At 41.7% G+C, this 22,063-nt stretch overlaps 1 protein-coding gene across 1 annotated transcript; it reads right to left on the reverse strand.

Moving 5' to 3' along the window:
• Positions 1–17,516: 17,516 nt before the first annotated feature.
• On the reverse strand, positions 17,517–19,364 carry LOC110503531 (uncharacterized). Its single transcript, XM_090218096.1, has 3 exons — positions 19,165–19,364; positions 18,898–18,997; positions 17,517–18,638 (listed from the first exon to the last, which is right to left on the reverse strand). The coding sequence occupies exons 1-3, from the start codon at positions 19,211–19,213 to the stop codon at positions 17,822–17,824; spliced, it is 966 nt and encodes a 321-aa protein (XP_090074222.1). The 5' UTR covers positions 19,214–19,364; the 3' UTR covers positions 17,517–17,821.
• Positions 19,365–22,063: the final 2,699 nt, after the last annotated feature.

The raw sequence follows: 22,063 nt of genomic DNA on the forward strand, positions 1-22,063 counted from the left end.
AATATTCCATGTTTAGATCATGAAAGTTTCAGGATAACGAGATCCATTGACACCAATTACCGTGGAACATGAACCAATTGGACTACATTATCTATGGATGTAATATTTCATCATCATTCTTTATCAAACACTGTTTCTATGGTCCCATGTACCACTTTTCCAGACCATGTTTTCAGATTTGACATTACTGTACCCTCACCAGCCACTTTATTACGTACACCTATCTAGTACTGGGTACTAGATAGTCCTTTTACAGTGATGTATTTACGTGTAGTAGCATAATGAAACATGTATCACATATTTTGTACTACAATATTTAATGATTGTACGAACAACTACACAGTGAAACTATCGGTATCTTGTGTGTGGGTGATCTAAATGAATGTTCCATGATAAATAAGTTATTTGAACCAATGATTCTGCAAGTGCAAAGTTTCTTTAACGATATGAATGCACAATGCAATGTTTTGAGCATTGGACAGCCTGTGTTACAAGTGATGACCGTTTTGAGTTTGGTGTCTAGATTTTTGAAAACTGACCACAAGGTTCTGAAATTAGTGCCAAAGTGATTGTTAAAAACTGTAATCTCAGGATTGTGTTCATCCACATGAGGAAATTATGAAATTCTAGAGCCGGGTGGCGGGTGCGTATTTAGCAAGGACTTTGCAGTCACTTTTCTTTGTGGACTGCCCTGCAATGATCCATTGTACTGTAGCTACTATATATTTTTTGCTCACTTTACCGTTTGCTCTAGTGGTTGCAGAGCCATGGAAAACTTTGGCGAGACTTTGGGAAATGTTCAAGTGTTCTAGGCAGCAAACTCCAGACAATGCAAGAAGGTGGTGAGCATTTTTTGTTGTTGTTGTGAGGTTACTATGTGATGACCAATATAACCAGATAACAACGGCCCTGAAATCTGTATCCACATAATTTACACATGGTCAGTCAGTAAAAAAGCCTGTTTTATGCCAGAGCAGATCTGAGATATAATTGAGTGCTGATGCTCAGAGAGCCAACATCAGAGAGCCAACATCAGTCACCTCAGACTCTACCATAATAACACATTTGGTTGTATGCTGTGGCCTAGGCTACATGGGAAGGGGTGACCTAACTTGGCAACAAACAGCAATGGGTTGCCAGGTATGTTAAAACTGGAAACCCAAATTACCCCTATAGTGAACCGTTTTCAGTTAGTGTTTTGACTTCCACTATCAGAAACGGAAAAGTCCAGGGCCTGCGTTCATAAAGTGTCTTAGAGTAGGAGTGCTGATCTAGGATCGGTGAAAAAAGGCTCAGATTTAATTGCTATTGAGGAGAGTTGATCACGGTGAGTTCATGGGCTCAGAGGAGTGTGCAAAGCATTGGCCCCTAACAGGAAGCCAGAAAGGAGGAAAGGGAACAGCTGTTATTTCAACTCTATATTTCCTGTCCCAGTTCCTTCTCGTTTGTTTTTCAGGCACTTCCACTCATTTCCCCTACTCTCTAGAAAAATGTAAATAACTATATTTCACATGTTTTATGGTGAAAAGGATTGTAGAAATTATTTGACGAAATGATGAATAATGAATTATGAAGAATATGAAGAAAAATGTAGAGGCTTAAAAAGGCTTAAAACAGAGTAATCAATAACAGTATTATACACATGACATGCAGCAAATAGAACCCTCATCTCTCAACTAATAATATTAGTTACACATAAAGTAGTCAGAACTTAATTTTATGCAATATTGTCAAAGAGCGATCATGCCCAAGCAGAATCAGGAAAGAACGACAACAATCTTCTATGAACGAAGAGGTAGAACATGCTTTCTCATTACCATAAACAGCATTGTCGGTGTCCTGGAAAAACCTATTTATTTTTAATTAAAAAAAGAAATACAATTGATGTTCAGATATATTTCCATGTAAGATTTTTGAATGACCTAGACTCCCCAAAAAGATATATATATTTTCATCTACATATAAATTAGTAAAAAAAAAATGGATACAAGATTGTTCCAGGAAGCAGACAGCATGAAAACAGAAAAGACTAGACTATTTGGCCCAGCACACACAGTAGTAGTCAGCCACAAGTAAATCAGCCACAAGACCGAGACTCATTGGCCTCTCTTCTATCAGTCATCAGCAGATGGTAACCCTGCAACACATGTTTTCTGGGAGCAAATGAAGAGCTCAGACAAGCTGGGCTGTGTTCCACAACACAGGCATTTTATGTGAGGCACTTTTGTGCTGTCTGGTTGGCTCTGGGCCAGAGGTTCACTACTCTTCTTCCTGGAATGTAACGCTCTATCATGTCCCTTTATTAGTGACACAAGTCTTGGCCCCATGAGAGGGTCGTAACCTGAGTGAGACCAGGGTAGTGTTACTCAAGTCATGCAGTGTCATGCACTGTCTCTCTGTGAGGGGCTCCCCATCTGCTGTAAATCAGGAATGGACTAGGCCCTTTTGATTTCAAGCCATCAGTAGGTTATATAGTATGTTATATAATTAAGCAATAAGACATGGTGGGGTGTGGTATATGACCAATATACCACGGCTAAGGGCTGTTCTTAGGCACAACGCATCACGGAATGCCTGGACACAGTCCTTAGCCTTGGTATATTGGTCATATACCACAAACCCCAGAGGTGCCTTATTGCTATTAAAAACTGTCTATCTGTAGCCAATGAAATTAGAGCAGTAAAAATACTTGTTTTGTCATACCTCTGGTATACAGTCTGATATACCACGGCTGTCAGCCAATCAGCATTCAGGGCTCGGAAGACCCAGTTTAAAATACTAAATAGGGTCTTACTGAAAGGTAACACAAGTCTATGATTTGGAACAGGCATTTTGTTTATTTTTTATGATCAGATTTGAATTTTTGGGTATTTCCAAATAATAAGAGGAACATCCACTGAGTGCACAAAACATTAGGAACACCTTCCTAATATTGAGTTGCACCCCGTTTGCACACAGACCAACCTCAATTCATTGGGGCATGGACTCTACAAGGTGTCAAAAGCATTCCACAGGGATGCTGGCCCATGTTGACTCCAATGCTTCCCACAGTTGGGTGTCAAGTTGGGTGGATGTCCTTCGGGTGGTGGACCATTCTTGATACACAAGGGAAACTGTATTAAAAACCCAGCTGCGTTGCAGTTCTTGCACCTGACACCTACTGACATACCCTGTTCAAAGGCACTTCAGTCTTTTATCTTGTCCATTCACCGTCTGAATGGCACACATACACAATCCAAATGTCAATTGTCTCAAGGCTTAAAAATCCTAATTTAACCTGTCTCATCCCCTTCATCTACAGTGATTGAAATGGATTTAACATGAATAAGGGATCATAGCTTTCAAATGGATTCACCTGGTCAAGTCTATGTCATGGAAAGAGCAGGTGGTCCTAATGTTTTGTATACTTTAGTCCACAATCACTGATAACCACCCAAACTTGGCCAGCAGATGACAGCAAAAGACTACTTCTCTCACGACAATCTTTTGTTAACTTATATGTTGACCGTCATTGCATTGTCTTATCCAAGCAATGGCAGTGACCAATAATCACACTATTTCTACTTTCACACTAGTTCTACTCCAACATTTCTAACACACAAGAGCCATCTCAAGGACACACCATGAAGCCATAACTAGACAATGGCCCTTGTATGGCCACAGAACAGGTAAATGGTCAAACAGGGAAATGGTTCTAATTGTTTTTCCACCATTAATTTTTCCCATAGGGGATTTTAGAAACACTTAAAATAAGGGCTATGTTTTGTCTAGGTTTACCCTGGTGTGATGTTTTGATAACCATGTTAATCTCTCTCGGACAAGGTGATATATTCAGTTCTATTTACTCTCAGATTTGAAAATGCTAATTAACATGAAAGACAGATCATGTAAAACTACAAATCCCTGCAAGCTTCTGCATCTCTAGCGGATACCTTTTATAACAGATAAAACGTGCACAAGACAGATAGTAGTCTATCTGTAGTCAATTTATTCATTACTACATTTATCTAACATTAGATTCTTACCTTTGCCTCGATTCGGCAGTCTCGTCCAGATCATCATGGCATTTGTAGTTGTTTATGATAGCCACATTTGCAGCTAATTAGCGTTTCATTTTTGGGTTGTAAATACAGGTGAATATATTGATATATTGATCCTCTTAAAATAGATTTATACGGTTATGAAAACGTCACACCAGAGTAAACCTACATATTGTAAGTGATTCTAAAATCACACATGGGAAAAATGAATGGTGGAAAAACGATTGGAACTATTTCCCTGTTTCACCTCTAGGTTTTATGGGTCTTATGACTCATACTGTGGTATTCTACAGTATGTCCACCTTGCAAGCTGACATGATGAGAAAGGAGAGATAAGCTAGTTGTGTGATGCAGGAGCTGTCCACGGAGACACACAGGTAGTATTATGACTCCTTGATCTATCCACTATACCCTTCCAAAGTGTACAGTATCATTCTCTTACCCATTCCCAGCATCTCTTCTTTCCCAAATCAAATCTAATTGCCCTTGGTTATTGCTATGACTGTGATCGAATTTCTGCCACCATTGTTGAGTCCTGAGAATGAAGACGGTAAAAAGCACAATGGCGATTACTGTGTTGCAATATGTTGTCACTACGGCATAATCCTGGCTGACATGTCTTGACATTATTACACTTGTCATGTTGTTTTATGGCTCATTTTCAGTGGTGAAGTTCACAGTTCATGCAGGATTTAACTTTGTGAAATTTGAGGGTTCCTGCATTGGTGACTGAATGAATGAAAACCTTTATTAGGAAGACTGAATGGAGAACGATTCCACATTTAACAGCTATTATTAACCCATTCATCTTACATATGAGTTAATTGTTCTAAAATCCTTTGTGTCCCCCTCTCAAACCAGAAATAATATAACAAAATAGATATGCTTAATTGTTTAGCTAACAAAGAGTCTGCCAAAACACTGTTGAGGGGAGTGCACCACATGATGCAGTCCACACCATGTATCATTCATATTTTCAGCCTACATTATGCTGAGAGTTTGGAGCTTCGCCAACCACACTGCCCTCCACACCACCATCCTTAATTCCCCCCACAGCCTACCTCCCAGGCTGGTTTTGGTTACCCTCCCTACTTCCATCCCAAGGACAGGCCTGGGACACTCCTGCCCCCCATGGCATCCCCAACCCTGCAACAGGAGCCAAACCAAGACCTCCTGTGCTCACCCAGAATTGAGCAGTGGCAGTGACTCTGGTCCCATGCAGCAGCTCCACTCCTTTGGCGGGAGCTTCAACTGGGTGGACTGAGCTCTGCCAACACCGCTCTTCCAGTTCACGCCCCTGCATCCAGCTACTTGAGGGAGATTCTTCAAAGTAGCCACCCTTTGCCTTGATGACAGCTTAGCACACTCTTGGCATTCTCTCAACCAGCTTCATGAGGTAGTCACTTGGAATGCTTCAACTAACAGGTGTGTCTTGTTAAAATTTGATTTGTGGAATTTCTTTCCTTCTTAATGTGTTTGAGCCATCAGTTGTGTTGTGAAAAAGGTATCGGTGGAATACAGAAGATAGCCCTATTTGGAAAAAAGACCAAGTCCATATGGCAAGAATTATGGTCCATATTATGGCAAGAAAAGCTCAAATAACCAAAGAGAAAGGACAGTCCATCATTACTTTAATACATGAAGGTCAGTCAATCTGGAAAATGTCAAGAACTTTGAAAGTTTCTTGAGGTGCAGTCGCAAAAACAATCAAGTGCTATGATGAAACTGGCTCTCATGAGGGCCGCCACAGGAAAGGAAGACCCAGAGTTCATTAGAGTCACCTGCCTCAGAAATTGCAGCCCAAATAAATGCATCACAGAGTTCAAGTAACAGACACATCTCAACATCAACTATTCAGAGGAGACTGTGTGAATCAGGCCTTCATGGTAGAATTGCTGCAAAGAAACCACTACTAAAGGACACCAAAAAGAAGAAGAGACTTGCTTGGGCCAAGAAACATGAGCAATGAACATTAGACCGGTGGAAATCTGTCCTTTGGTCTGATGAGTCCAAATTTGCGATTTTCAGTTCCAACCGCCGTGTCTTTGTGAGACGCTAAGTAGGTGAACGGATAATCTCTGCATGTGTGATTCCCACCATGAAGCACGGAGGGGGAGGTGTGATGGTGTGGGGGTGCTTTGCTGGTCAGTGATTTATTTAGAATTCAAGGCCCACTTAAACAGCATGGCTACCACAGAATTCTGCAGCGATACACCATCCCCTCTGATTTGCGTTTAGTGCGACTATCATTTGTTTTTCAACAGGACATTTACCCAACACACCTCCAGAATGTGTAAGGGCTATTTGACCAAGAAGGAGAGGGATGGAGTGCTGCATCAGATGACCTGAACTCCCAATTGAGATGGTGTGGGATGAGTTGGACCACAGAGCGAAGGAAAAGTAGCCAACAACGGCTCAACATATATGGTAACTCCTTATAGACTGTTGGAAAATCATTCCAGGTGAAGCTGGTTGAGAGAATGCCAAGAATGTGCAAAGCTGACATCAAGGCAAAGGGTGTCTACTGGTACTGTAACTGCAGATGACCCTATGCCTCTTAGCTCTTTTGAGAATGAACTTAATACCCCCTCTGACTTTAAATCTTGTAGAGGGCTTAGGCTAATGCACTTAAATGTGAAAATAAGGACATTATTGACATTTGGGTACAGGAATCATGTCCTGACATTCTGGTTATCTCAGAAACACGGTTAAATGGTTCTGTCTCTGACAAAGACAAAGTAAGTGATTCAATTGTATTTAGATGTGACAGATTACAGAAAGGGTGAGGAGTGGCCATATATGTAAAATCATGTTTCATGACGTGCCAATCTTTAAATGTTTTTGTTCCCAAGACGTTTGAGCTCCTGGTTGTAGATGTGTCCATAAACCAGAATATAAATGTATTTGTTGCTGGGATTTACCACCCCCCTGCTGCCATGGTGGATGCTATTGGTGCTATATCTGAGTGTTTAACACCTTTTCTGTCCTCAGAGTTGGTCATTTTAGTGAATTTGATTCTGGATTGGCTATCTCTGGCCTCAGATCAATTTAAGAGAATGTGCATTGATTTTTATCTGACTCAAATTATCTAAAAACCCAAATGTCTAAAGGTGAAAAACCCTGTTAACTCTTCATTGATTGATAGCCCACATAAATAACCCACATAAATATTTGTTTAGTGGAGTATTTGCATGTGATTTCAGTGATCATTGTCCCATAGTATGTATTACAGAGAAACAGCTAAATACTAATCCTTGTTTAATTAAGAAGATGCATTTAAAAAAGTTTTCTGATCAAGGGTTTTTACATGACCTGCTCTCCTCTGATTTAGCCACTGTCTCATGTATCCCTGACCCTGAGTTGGCTCTCCAAATGTATCCTCCCTATTTATTAATCTGGCAGATAAACATGCCCCTTTTAAACAATTTAGAGTCAAAGATAGATTGAACACTTTGTTTTCTGCAGAATTATCTGAGCTAATTCAGAGGAGAAATTAGTCCTAGGCCAAAGCAAGGAAAACTGACTAAAAGAAAATAAAATACAATTTTATTGGTCACATACACATGGTTAGCAGATGTTAATGTGAGTTTAGCGAAATGCTTGTGCTTCTAGTTCCGACAGAGCAGTAATATCTAACAAGTCATCAAACAATTCCACAACAACTACCTAATACACACAAATCAAAAGGGATGGAATAAGAAAATGTACATATACATATGTGGATGAGCGATGACCGAGTGGCATAGGCAAGATCCAATAGGTGGTATATGTACAGTATATACTGTACATATGAGATGAGTAATGCAAAATATGTAAACATTATTAAAGTGGAATTATTAAAGTGACTAGTGATCCATTTATTAAAGTCCAATGATTTCGAGTCTGTATGTAGGAAGCAGCCTCTCTGTGTTAGTGATGGCTGTTTAACAGTCTGATGGCCTTAAGATAGAAGCTGTTTTTCAGTCTCCCAGTCTCAGCTTTGATGCACCTTTACTGACCTCGCCTTCTGGATGGTAACCCGATCGAGCCTGACTTTAACCGAATCGAACATCTCTGGAGAGACCTGAAAATAGCTATGCAGCAAAGCTCCCCATCCAACCTGATAGAGTTTGAGAGGATCTGCAGAGAAGAATTGGAGAAACTCCACAGATATAGGTGTGCCAAGCTTGTAGCGTCATAGCCAAGAAGACTCGAGGCTGCAATCACATCCAAATGTGCTTCAGCAAAGTACAGAGTAAACGCTCTTAATCCTTTTGTAAATGTGATATTTCAGCTGTTTATTTTTTAATAAATTAGCAAAAGGTCTTAAAATCCTGTTTTGCATTGTCAATCTAATTGTTTGTAGATTGATGAGGAAAATAAACTATTTAATCAAAGAATAAGGCTGTAACTTATCAAAATGTGGAAAAAGTCAAGAGATGTAACTACACTCTGAAGGCACTGTATGTTGTTCTCTAGAGCGCATAAAAATAAGTCTGATGATTTAAGCATACCGTATGTACTTTGGATGGTCTCCAAACTGATCGTGTCATGCTTACCCAGATATTTGTATCTGGATAGATGAAAAGCTATCTGGTAAAAAACATATTGATGAGTTAGTTAAGAAGCTGAGAATTAAAATGGACCTATTCTATATCAATAGGTCCTGTCCCTCGCTAAATAGTAGAAAACAGATTATTCAGTCAACACTCCTATCGGTCCTAGACCATGGCGACATCATCTATATGAACACAGCTACCACTTAATTAAAGCTGTTAGATGCAGTTTATTTATTTAACTAGGCAAGTCAGTTAAGAACAAATTCTTATTTTCAATGACAGCCTAGGAACAGTGGGTAAACTGCCTTGTTCAGGAGCAGAATTACAGATGTGTACCTTGTCAGCTCAGGGATTTGATCTTGCAACCTTTATGGTTACTAATCCCAACGCTCTAACGACTAGGCTAACCTGCCGCCCTATCAAAGAGCAATGGTCTTTTTTACGAGCTACAGTTTTTGTACTCTCTACCAGAACGTTGTTTGGCCCTCTTTGATGTCACGTAAGTTGATACATTGCTTTGTTTTCATTTATAAAGCTCTTTTACCACACCCGGTCTCAGGGATGGCTAACTCTGGAAATTCCTTTGGTCTCTACCGAGTTAGGGTAAATCCGCTTTTAGTTTTCTGGCACCTTATTTGTGGAACAATCTTCAAAATGTTCTGAAATGCCATGTTCTAGTGCCTCTAGTGCAATTCATGACCGTCAATTTTCTTTCTTTCTGCTTGCGTTTTGTATTTGTATTTTGATGTGTGCATTTCCTGTGATTTATGTCATTCAGGACTCATCTGTAAAATAGACCTTGGTCTCAGTATGACTCCCTGATAAAAATAAACGTAAAAAAACAACAACAGAAAAACATGTAAGGCAAGCAACATGCATTTGATTACTGTGGTATTTCCAGATGTAGCGTACTGCCCTTTCATTCATTTTCAGAATCAATAAACCTTGATTATCTATTGATTTAAATAATAGTAAACAGCTTAGCTTCAAACTATGCTATCTTAATCTGGCATGGGTCTAGAGTTTTGCGTAATCTGGAACTCTCCCATTGAGTGAATCCTGCAGCCATTAGGATGATTGGAATCTGATAATATGATTCGACCGCGTAAGAATGCTCATTGCGTCCCCTATTGAACACTAAACTGTTGTCATTGGAGAGATCTTGGGCAGAGACAAAAAGGGAAGGGACTATCACCGAGTGACGCATCCGTATAGTATAATAAATCTCTTCTCTCACCAAGCGGATTTTGGCAAAAACATATCTGGTCTTTTTCATTCTATATTTCACACTGAACAATAGGCCTTGACCAGTAGCAGTTGTAGCCTATAGTGAAGGCTACTTGCAAGGAGCCTCTATACTGGAATAGAGGCCTATTTTTGGTTTTGTGTGTTTCTTACCTTGTGGCGTGGGTTATCCGATTTCCAAAATTCATAGTGTTTAATTCCCAAGATATTAATCCACTCTTCTACATAGGACATACCAAAGACAGCTTTGTCTCTATTGGATGTTTAAAATCTCACTTTTAGATGGAAGTTTGATAAGAAACGCAAAAGGAACCCCAGGGATGCCAAACCTGTGAAGCTCTAAGGGCCTGTATCCTAGACAGAGGTTAAGCCAAGTTCTGGGCTAAAACCCATGCTCAATGGAGAATCATTCTATAGTATTCAGTATAGAGTTGTTGTATCATGTCATTGGCTCAGAATTTATATTATCGGATATTCTACACATTATCTCAACCTATCAACAAAAAAAACGATTAAAAAGGTTTACATACACCTTTAATTCCCTGTCTTAGGTCAGTTAGGATCACCACTCTATTTTAAGAATGTGAAATGTCAGAATAATAGTAGAGAGAATTATTTGTTTCAGATTTTATTTATTTCATCACATTCCCAGTGGGTCAGAAATGTACATACACTCAATTAGAATTTGGTAGCATTGCCTTTAAATGGTTTAACTTGGGTCAAATGTTTCGGGTAGCCTTCATCAAGCTTCCCACAATAAGTTGAGTGAATTTTGGTCCATTCCTCCTGACAGAGCTGGTGTAACTGAGTCAGGTTTGTAGGCCTCCTTGCTCTTTCAGTTCTGGCCACAAATTTTCTATAGGATTGAGGTCAGGGCTTTGTGATGGCCACTCCACTTTGTTGTCCTGAAGCCATTTTGCCACAACTTTGGAAATATGCTTGGGATCATTGTCCATTTGGAAGACCAATTTGCAACTGATGTCTTGAGATTTTGCTTCAATATAACCACATAATTTGCCTACCTCATGAAGCCATCTATTTTGTTAAGGGCACCAGTCCCTCCTGTAGCAAAGCACCCCCACAACATGATGCTGCCACCCCCGTGCTTCATGGTTGGGATGGTGTTCTTCGGCTTGTAAGCCTCTCCCTTTTTCCTCCAAACATAACGATGGTCATTATGGCCAAACAGTTCTATTTTTGTTGCATCAGACCAGAGGACATTTCTCCAAAAAGTAAGATCTTGTGCAATTGCAAACCGTAGTCTGGCTTTTTTATGGCAGTTTTGGAGCAGTGGCTTCTTTCTTGCTGTGAGGCCTTTCAGGTTATGTCGATATAGGACTCATTTTACTGTGGATATAGATACTTTTGTACCTGTTTCCTCCAGCATCTTCACAAGGTCCTTTGCTGTTGTTCTGGGATTGATTTGCACTTTTCGCACCAAAGTACGTTCATCTCTAGGAGACAGAAGGAGACAGAACGCGTCTCCTTCCTGAGCGGTATGACGGCTGCGTGGTCCCATGGTATTTATACTTGCATACTATTGTTGACATGGTACCTTCAGGCGTTTGGAAATTGCTCCCAAGGATGAACAAGACTTGTGGAGGTCTACAATTTTTTTCTGAGGTCTTGGCTCATTTCTTTTGTTTTTCCCATGATGTTAAGCAAAGAGGCACTGAGTTTGAAGGTAGGCCTTGAAATACATTCACAGGTACACCTCCAATTGAGTCAAATTATGTAAATTAGCCTATAGAAGCTTCTAAAGCCATGACATACTTTTCTGGAATTGTCCAAGCTGTTTAAAGGCACAGTCAACTATGTACACTTCCGACCCACTGTAATTGTGATACAGTGAATTATAAGTGAAATAATCTGTCTGTAAACAATTGTTGAAAAAAATTCTAATGACATGCACAAAGTAGATGTCCTAATCAACTTGCCCAAACTATAGTTTATTAACAAGAAATTTGTGGGGTGGTTGAAAAACGAGTTTAAATGACTCCAACCTAAGTGTATGTAATCTTCCAACTTCAACTGTTTATATTTGTAATACATTTTTTCCAAATCACTTTTTAGCAAATCACTGAAGAATATTGCATTCAAGTGGGTTCATTATAATGTTAAAACAAATCATGATGCTTCATTGAATGAATCTAACATGATATTTGAAACAGACATGAATGCAGTGTATAATCTGTCTCTGTAAAGCAACAACGCTCAATCATTTTCAAGATATCCCTTATTTGTTTCCAAGAAATATGAAATATCTCATGCAGCTTAACCTTTGAGATCTACAGTGCCTTGCGAAAGTATTCGGCCCCCTTGAACTTTGCGACCTTTTGCCACATTTCAGAATTCAAACATAAAGATATAAAACTGTATTTTTTTGTGAAGAATCAACAACAAGTGGGACACAATCATGAAGTGGAACGACATTTATTGGATATTTCTAACTTTTTTAACAAATCAAAAACTGAAAAATTGGGCGTGCAAAATTATTCAGCCCCTTTACTTTCAGTGCAGCAAACTCTCTCCAGAAGTTCAGTGAGGATCTCTGAATGATCCAATGTTGACCTAAATGACTAATGATGATAAATACAATCCACCTGTGTGTAATCAAGTCTCCGTATAAATGCACCTGCACTGTGATAGTCTCAGAGGTCCGTTAAAAGCGCAGAGAGCATCATGAAGAACAAGGAACACACCAGGCAGGTCCGAGATACTGTTGTGAAGAAGTTTAAAGCCGGATTTGGATACAAAAAGATTTCCCAAGCTTTAAACATCCCAAGGAGCACTGTGCAAGTAATAATATTGAAATGGAAGGAGTATCAGACCACTGCAAATCTAATCTAGTCCCTCTAAACTTTCAGCTCATACAAGGAGAAGACTGATCAGAGATGCAGCCATGATCGCTCTGGATGAACTGCAGAGATCTACAGCTGAGGTGGGAGACTCTGTCCATAGGACAACAATCAGTCGTATATTGCACAAATCTGGCCTTTATGGAAGAGTGGCAAGAAGAAAGCAATTTCTTAAAGATATCCATAAAAAGTGTAGTTTAAAGTTTGCCACAAGCCACCTGGGAGACACACCAAACATGTGGAAGAAGGTGCTCTGATCAGATGAAACCAAAATTGAACTTTTTGGCAACAATGCAAAACGTTATGTTTGGCGTAAAATCAACACAGCTCACACCATCCCCACTGTCAAACATGGTGGTGGCAGCATCATGGTTTGGGCCTGCTTTTCTTCAGCAGGGACAGGGAAGATGGTTAAAATTGATGGGAAGATGGATGGAGCCAAATACAGGACCATTCTGGAAGAAAACCTGATGGAGTCTGCAAAAGACCTGAGACTGGGACAGAGATTTGTCTTCCAACAAGACAATGATCCAAAACATAAAGCAAAATCTACAATGGAATGGTTCAAAAATAAACATATCCAGGTGTTAGAATGGCCAAGTCAAAGTCCAGACCTGAATCCAATCGAGAATCTGTGGAAAGAACTGAAAACTGCTGTTCACAAATGCTCTCCATCCAACCTCACTGAGCTCGAGCTGTTTTGCAAGGAGGAATGGGAAAAAATGTCAGTCTCTCGATGTGCAAAACTGATAGAGACATACCCCAAGCGACTTACAGCTGTAATCGCAGCAAAAGGTGGCGCTACAAAGTATTAACTTAAGGGGGCTGAATAATCTTGCACGCCCAATTTTTCAGTTTTTGATTTGTTAAAAAAGTTTGAAATATCCAATAAATGTCGTTCCACTTCATGATTGTGTCCCACTTGTTGTTGATTCTTCACAAACAAATACCGTTTTATATCTTTATGTTTGAAGCCTGAAATGTGGCAAAAGGTCGCAAAGTTCAAGGGGGCCGAATACTTTCGCAAGGCACTGCATGTCAAATCCCACTGACAGTCCTCTCAGTGGTTGTTGATGGTTTCGCTTTAAAAAAAAAGCTTGTGTGTGTGTGTGTGTGTTGATGGGAGGGATGTGTGTTTCACTCCCCTTTTGATATTAGATGTCAGGGAGGTCTAACACCTGCAGTATATGAGACACACCCCACCACCACCTGCTCACACAAACACCTCCTCAGGAACCTCACAGGTAGGATGGGATGACTTGAGACTCAGCTCTCCTTGCTTTAGTTTTGAAAGGTCCAATCAAACTTACTTAGTCTAAGGAATCATTTTTGGGGGAAGTTTATCATTTTAGAAATGTTACAGATTTTCTTTAGTGGGTACATTTAAATGTGCATTTCCTACGTGGGATAACAAATCTCCCAACCATCTCTGCATTATCATCTCCTCTGCACTCTGATCATGTGAGTGTCCTCTGAGTATGTCTCTCATCCCCTCTCGCCACAGTAGTTAACAAGAATAAAACTTTTATTTTTAAGTGTCAAGTAAAAAATAGATAAGTAAAATTTTTTTTAAAAAATTAGAAAATAAAAGTAACAAATAATTAAACAGAAGCAGTAAAATAACAAGCGAGACTATATACAGGGGCTACCGGTACAGCGTCAATGTGTGGGGACACCGGTTAGTTCAGGTAATTGAGGTAATATGTAGCACATGTAGGTTGAGTTAAAATGACTATGCATAGATTATAAACAGAGTAAAAGAGTGCTCTGGGTAGCGCTTTGATTAGCTGTTCAGGATTTTTGGATCTCGACTTGGCACTCCGGCACCGTTTGCCGTGCAGTAGCAGAGAGAACAGTCTATGACTAGGGTGTCTGGAGTCATTGACAATGTTTAGGATCTTCCTCTGACACTGCCTGAAATAGAGGTCCTGGATGGCAGGAAGCTTGGCCCCAGTGATATGGTGGGCTGTATGCACTACCCTCTGTAATGCCTTGCGGTCGGAGGCCGAGCAGTTGCCATATCAGGCAGTGATGCAACCAGCCAGGATGCTCTCGATGGTGCAGCTGTAGATCCTTTTGAGGACTTGAGGACCCATGCCAAATCTTTTCAGTCTCCTGCGGGGAATAGTATTTGTCGTGCACTCTTCACGACTGTCTTAGTGTTGTTGGACCGTGATAGTTTGTTGGTGATGTGGACACCAACTCAACCTTTACCACTACAGCCCCGTCGATGAGAATGGGGGTGTGCTCGGTCCTCCTTTTCCTGTAGTCCACAATCATCTCCATAGTCTTGATCACGTTGAGGGAGAGGTTGTTGACATGGCACCACACGACCAGGTCACTGACCTCCTCCCTATGGGCTGTCTCATTGTTGTCGGTGATCAGGCCTACCACCATTGTGTCATCAGCAAACCTGATTAGGTTTGTGTCACTGGGCAGCTCGTGGCTGTGCTTCCCTTTGTAGTCTGTAATAGTTTGCAAGCGCTGCCACATCCGATGAGCATCGGAGCCGGTGTAGTACGCTTCAATCTTTGTCTTGTATTGACACTTTGCCTGTTTGATGGTTCGTCGGAGGGCATAGCGGGATTTCTTATAAGCGTACGGGTTAGAGTCTCGCTCCTAGAAAGCAGCAGCTCTACCCTTTAGCTCAGTGCGGATGTTGCCTGTAATCCATGGCTTCTGGTTGTGGTATGTACGTACAGTCACTGTGGGGACAACGTCATCGAAGCAGTTATTGATGAAGTCTGTGACTGATGTGGTGTACTCCTCAATACCCTCGGAAGAATCCTGGAACACATTCCAGTCTGTTTTAGCAAAACAGTCCTGTAGCTTAGCATCTGCTTCATCTGACCACTTTCTTATTGACCGAGTCACTGGTGCTTTAGTTTTTGCTTGTAAGCAGGAATCATGAGGATACAATTATAGTCCGATTTGCCAAATGGAGGGTAAGGGAGAGCTTTGTATGCGTCTCTGTGTGTGGAATAAAGGTGGTCTAGAGTTTTTTTTTCTCTGGTTGCACATTTAACATGCTGATAGAAATGAGGTTAAACTGATTTGAGTTCCTCTGCATTAAAGTCCCCGGCCACTAGGAGCGCCGCCTCTGGATGAGCGTTTTCCTGTTTGCCTATGGCCGTATACAGCTCATTGAGTGCGGTCTTAGTGCCAGCATCGGTCTGCGGTGGTGTAGACAGCTACAAAAAATATAGATGTAAACTCTCTAGGTAAATAGTATGGTCTACAGTTTATCATGAGATACTCTACCTCAGGTGAGCAAAACCTTGAGACTTCCTTAAATTTCGTATATCAGCTGTTGTTTTCAAATATGCATAGGCCTCTTCCACTTGTCTTACCAGAGGCTGCTGTTCTATCATGCCAAAAAATCTTAAATCCTGCCAGCTGTATGCTAATCATGTCGTCGTTCAGCCATGACTGTAAAACATAAGCTATTACAGTTTTTAATGTCCCGTTGGTAGGATATACATGCTCGTAGTTCGTCTATTTGTTTATCGATTGATTGATTGATTATAAGTTGGCTAATAGGAACACAGCGACCTCGTCAAGGTGTATGTAGCCTCCACTCTGGCACTTTCTTCTGGGAAAGCTTTCCAGTAGATGTTGGAACATTGCTGCGGGGACCATTCAGCCACAAGAGCATTAGTGAGGTCAGGCACTGATGTTGTGTGATTAGGCCTGTCTCACAGTCGGCGTTCCAATTCATCCCAAAGGTGTTCGATGGGGTTGAGGTCAGGGCTTTGTGCAGGCCAATCAATTTCTTCCACACCGATCTCAACAAACCTTTTCTGTATGGACCTCGCTTTGTGCACGTGGGCACTCTCATGCTGAAACAGGAAAGGGCCATCCTCAAACTGTTGCCACAAAGTTGGAAGCACAGAATTTTCTAGAATGTAATTTTATGCTGTAGCATTATGCATCAAAATGCGGCGGTTCGGCCACAGAGACCGATTTCATGAAGCTCTCTATGAACGGTTCTTGTGCTGAAGTTGTTTCCAGAGGCAGTTTGGAACTCGGTAGTGAGTGTAGTAACAGAGGACAGGCGATTTTTACACCCTACGCGCTTCAGCACTCCGTGGTACCGTTCTGTGAGCTTGTGTGGCCTAACACTTCACGGCTGAGCCGTTGTTGTTCCTAGACTTTTCCATTTCACAATAACAGCACTTACAGTTGACCGAGGCAGCTCTATAGCAGGGCAGAAATTTGATGAACTGACTTGATGGAAAGATGGCATCCTATGACGGTGCAACGTAGAAAGTCACTGAGCTTTTCAGTACTGGCCATTCAACTACCAATGTGTGTCTGTGGAGATTGCATGGCTGTTTGCTCAATTTTATACACCTGTCAGTAATGGGTGTGGCTGAAATAGCTGAATACACTAATTTGAAGGGGTGTCCACAAATACTTTTTGCCATGTAGTGTATGTTAAAACACTTGAGCAATACTGTACAAGATAACATGAGGCAGCATCAATACTTCTTTTTTTACCTATGACATTTATCCGACTACTATGACTCCATAGATATATGCACTGAGTCATCCACAATGTTCTGAAATGAAATTGGGTTCTGGGGATTTTATTTTGATATACTGTACTCAATACAGCTGACTTCTAACCTAAGATGGCTGGTTTTCGTGTCAATCATGCTCCAATTTCAGTCGTGCTACTGCTACTGCTGCTCTGTACTGTATATTATCTGAAAAAGACTACATTCTGTTAAATACGAATTCAATTGTATCTGTAATGATGTCTGTTTTTATGAAAATATAGTAAAAGTACTGCTTATGAACTAGCCGTAACAATACATACTATTTACACAGTGTAAACTTCACACAAGCTTTATTTACAGTTGACAAAATGTCTTTACAATAATCATCCACATGAAATAAACACAACAATGAAATCATAAATATACATGGATTACTTACTGTACTCTATATACAATGGTAAAGGAGTTGATATATATAAGCACGAGGAGCAGAAACAATTATATAGTTTAAATGTTCCCTATAATGGGACACAATGTTCTCTCTCTCTCTCTCTCTCTCTCTCTCTCTCTCTCTCTCTCTCTCTCTCTCTCTCTCTCTCTCTCTCTCATTCTGCTATGAGGAAAGTTCTGTTCTGCTTTTACTGGACATTGTGAAGAATATCCTGGAGAAGAGCACTTAGTTTCGCAGAGAAGTCCTCCTCCAATAAGCCCAGAGGTTGTAGAGAGAGCGGCTCGCTAGGGCTCTGAGCCTGTGACTCCTGCCCCAGAAGGTGCTTCTCAATTCGGGCATGGAACAACTGGTCCTGTAAGGCGACACTCTGGCAGAACTGCTCCATACTGGTGGACACCACTGCCTTGAGGGGCTGTGGAGCCAGCAGGAGATGGGCCAGCTTTGCTTTCAGCACCCCCACCCTGCCCTGGACCTCCAGACTCAACGCCTGCACCTCCTGTCCCAGCCGGACATTCACCTCCTGCCAGAAGTCCCCCTGAATGGTACCATTGAGCTCCCTGATCATGCTGGACGTCTTGGTTTTGAAGTCCTGGATGAGGAAGGTCATTTCGGCACTGCTGTCGTCCAAGGTCTGGCTGATCCACTGCACAGCCTCCAGGTATAGGATGGGTCCGGCCACCGCCTGGCGTTCCGCGGCCTCCAATCCCTGAAAGTAGAGCCTGAGGTGGCTACACAGCTCCTGGCTGTTGCCGTCCAAGGCGCTCTGGAGCTGCTTGATCAGGGGGCCTAGACGATCTCTCATGCTGGCCAGGGTGGACTCGTTGGACTGGGGGTGGGCAGGGTACGGGGCTAGCATCTCCCTCAGCTTAGTGAGCTCCTGGCGAAGGCGGGCGCGCAGCCTCTCGGACTCCAGGGTAAGCTTGTGCCTGATCTCGCTCACCATGGGGTTGGCGCTGTCCTGGAAATACAGGTTGCTGTTCTCCACATGGCTCTTCCACAGCCCGCTGTTCACATACAGGATCAGTTAAAACACTGTTAAGGCTGTTATGGGGCTGTTAAGGGGTTGTTGGAGGACTGGTACAGGGCTGTTAAAATACTGCTATAATACCATTATATGACTGTTATAAGGCTGTTATAAGTCTGTTATGGGACTGTTATACGGCTGTAATAAGGATGTGTAGGATTGTTAGAAGGCTCACCTGTATACATGCATTTCTGATTCATGATTCAATTGTTTATGTCATATATTGTATGAGGACATACTTGACATCCTTGTTGAGGTCTGTCTTCTCATGAGCCTGATTTGTCATCATGTCCCGTAGTGCCTGGGATGTTTCTCTGCTGGTACGGTGGAGTGGGTATGCTACAGTAGAAGATAGGAGAAGTTAACACCATTGATACATGAACTCCTTTTAAATTCTATTATTCTCTTTAAAACACCATTACATCTGCTCTATATTATGACAAACACTATTTGATAGCAGATGCAATTATGTTTCTAATGAAAAGGAAAAGGAAGAAAGCACAAACCTGTGGTTGTCAAAAATGACAAGGCGAAGATCACTACTTTGAGATGCATGTTTTTTTTTCACTGAAGAAAAATGGGAAAATTAATTTTTTGATTTTTCACAGGAATCTTCAGACTAAATAGACCAAACAACAATAGAAGTAGCTGAAGATCAATAAGTGAGAGAGTGGCCTGTCCTTACCTGTATACTAGGATTGGCAGAATGACTCTTCATCAAGACCGTGCTTATAAAGGGATGGGTCCTTCTTTTCATTGGCTGCCCTTAACTCTGCCTGTGTCAACACACAACACGTGGAGGGTCATGTTGATAAGGAATAGCACCCAACACAACGCACAGTAACTCTCCCTGTCACAGACTGCACAAGCTCCAACATTCCTTGCGACATCGGTTTAAAGAATTTCAAATGATGTCATCCTGTATTAAGGGGCAAGATTGTAAAAGCGTTGTGGTCTTAAAATGAGTCATGTGGGGCGACAGGGTCAATATCAGGAAGAGTTTGCAGGTCAATAAAAGAGGACATGCAAAGTTGATTCAATGCAACTACCATGGGGACACGTGTTCCTAAAAAAACACCACGTTGAATTATAATTTAAATGCACTATTAAATTCATCCACAATTCATACACTACATGGCTTAAAGTACAGTATGTCAAGTTTTTTAAAACGTTATTTCAAAAGCATCAGCGGGGTTCACACCATTCACACACACAGTCCCAATACACAGTCCACGCTGCTGGAGGTCCTCAAGATAGCCTCCGCCACCACCGTCGGTCACTCGTCCAGCATTTGTCCATCGGTTGTTGGTTGCCAGTTGTTCCTCTTCACCCGTTATCATCAGGCGTCTGCGGCACGGAGCCCATGGTCTGTTCCACACTGGCGATAGAGGGGGAGAGGAAGACATGCATGAGCAGGAGCCGTTCTGAACAGAAGTATTTGACCACACTCACATGTTATGGGGTTGACCGTCCCTTATCTGCAGAATAGAGCGTTGTCGACTCAGGTCCCCCTCTGGCTGCAGGCTGGATGTGACGTGGTGACTACTGGTGGTCGTGGTCGTGGAAGCAGCAGCAGTTCGGCCAGTGCTTCATTTGTAAATTGGGAGGTGCGGGAACAAAATGTGAGCCAAGATGGGGGGCTATGAGGTACCTGAGAAAGCATGAAAGAAAGATAACCTTTATAATAAAGCATTGCATCATCATTGCTTTTGTGTGCTGGCATAGAGCAGTAGAGTAGAGCCGCTTGCAAAAGTTGCACACATAGGAGAACCCGAAATTGAAGCCTGGGATCTGGGAAAAATGTGGCCTGTTATGAATGTATTTCATGCAATTCATGCAAGTTTTAGATTATTGGAGACCTTAGCAGAATCGTTTTTAATACCTCACAAATGATCAAAATGACAGGCTACTTTGACACTGACAAACAGAATCTGAGATCAATAAAAACAACCTTGTCTTGAATCCATCAATAGCCTGGGCCTACTTGTGTGGAGACACATTGTACAACATGAGGAAATTATAGTCCTAAAACAGCTTTCCAGTTTCACTGACTCACCCAATGCTCGCTCGCCATCGATGGCAGATGTGCGCTGCCTAAAGACTATCTCTCTCGTTTTACTTTGTGTAAAACAATGCTGTTTTCTCAGGAGGCCTATTTGGAAGTTGACAACATATTTGGTAGCCAACAGACAGATTAGTATTCTCTTTTCACTGACACATTTGTCACGTGTTCCCAACTGTAGGCATGCCATGTGTTTGGGCTGCACACAATCCACAGCTAGGCTTTTTTAGGCTGCGAGATTAAGTGCAATGCTGGAAATTAGTGGCAACGCGTTTTTCATAGGCTACAATGTTGCAATGTTGCACGGGCCAACCCAACATGAATCCATTCTTAGAATATTAGCCACATTTCACATTACATTTTTTAGGGGGCATGAGAACTACAGAGAAGGCAACTTGAATTAACTCTGCTTTTATTCGAATTTTTACATTGCAAACAGTGAAGAAAATGTGTCCTGGATCCTGGCAAATGGGTTCCGGAACCAAACGGTCCATAAAATGGAGAGGTGCCGAATCCTGTTCCAGCAGTATCCGGCTTGGTGTGTTCGCCATCCAGCTGCAGTCCCCAAACTCTTCTTTGGTGGGGTTTATCGTGCATTTACTAGAGTGTGGGCCAGAGACAGTGAGAAACTAAATCCTACCTGCCAGCCCACTTTCTCTTAAAAAATGTCTAATGATGGTCTACTTAATAAGCTCTTGAAACACATTTTCTGTGTCTCCTTCTCCCTCATACTGGATCTCAACCTCTCTTTCCCTCTCGTACTGTCCACACTGTATCAGTATAGTTCCACTGTCGCTGTTTCCTGGCAATAATCACACTTTCCTGTTGGATGCTTTCCTATCACATTCAATGTGTTATTCAACCAGCTGCATCCCACCCTTAATCTTGTAAAAATAGTATCCTCTCTTCCCCCCCCCCCCCCGATTTTCCTCTGTACTTGGAATAAATGCCTGCCCTTAGTGGCTCTGTTCCACAGCTCCTGCCATCTCTGCACCACAACTGTCCATATCAGACCTTTTTCCTCTGCCTTGCTCATTGAAACTTCAACATCCAATTCCCCACTACTAAGGGCCTGTTTACCCAGTACATCAGCTGGCTCATTCCCCTCCACCCCCACATGGGCAAGTCTTGTCTGCTACGTGAGCGAAAGAACTTCAGACTCATCAACACTGCACATAAGTCAGAGCAAATAACTATTCTGTCTGGCTTGATTTCCTCCACCCACTGCAAGGCCAACAGTACAGACATCAGCTCCACTGTGTAAACAGCCAGGTGATCTGTAATACGTTTCCTGACTGCCACCCCACATTCCTGCACTACAAATGCTGACCCAGTATGTCCTC

The sequence above is a fragment of the Oncorhynchus mykiss genome, chromosome 24 (genome assembly GCF_057628025.1).
Source record: "Oncorhynchus mykiss isolate SJ-2025 chromosome 24, ASM5762802v1, whole genome shotgun sequence".
In the NCBI taxonomy this organism is placed as follows: Eukaryota; Metazoa; Chordata; class Actinopteri; order Salmoniformes; family Salmonidae; genus Oncorhynchus; species Oncorhynchus mykiss.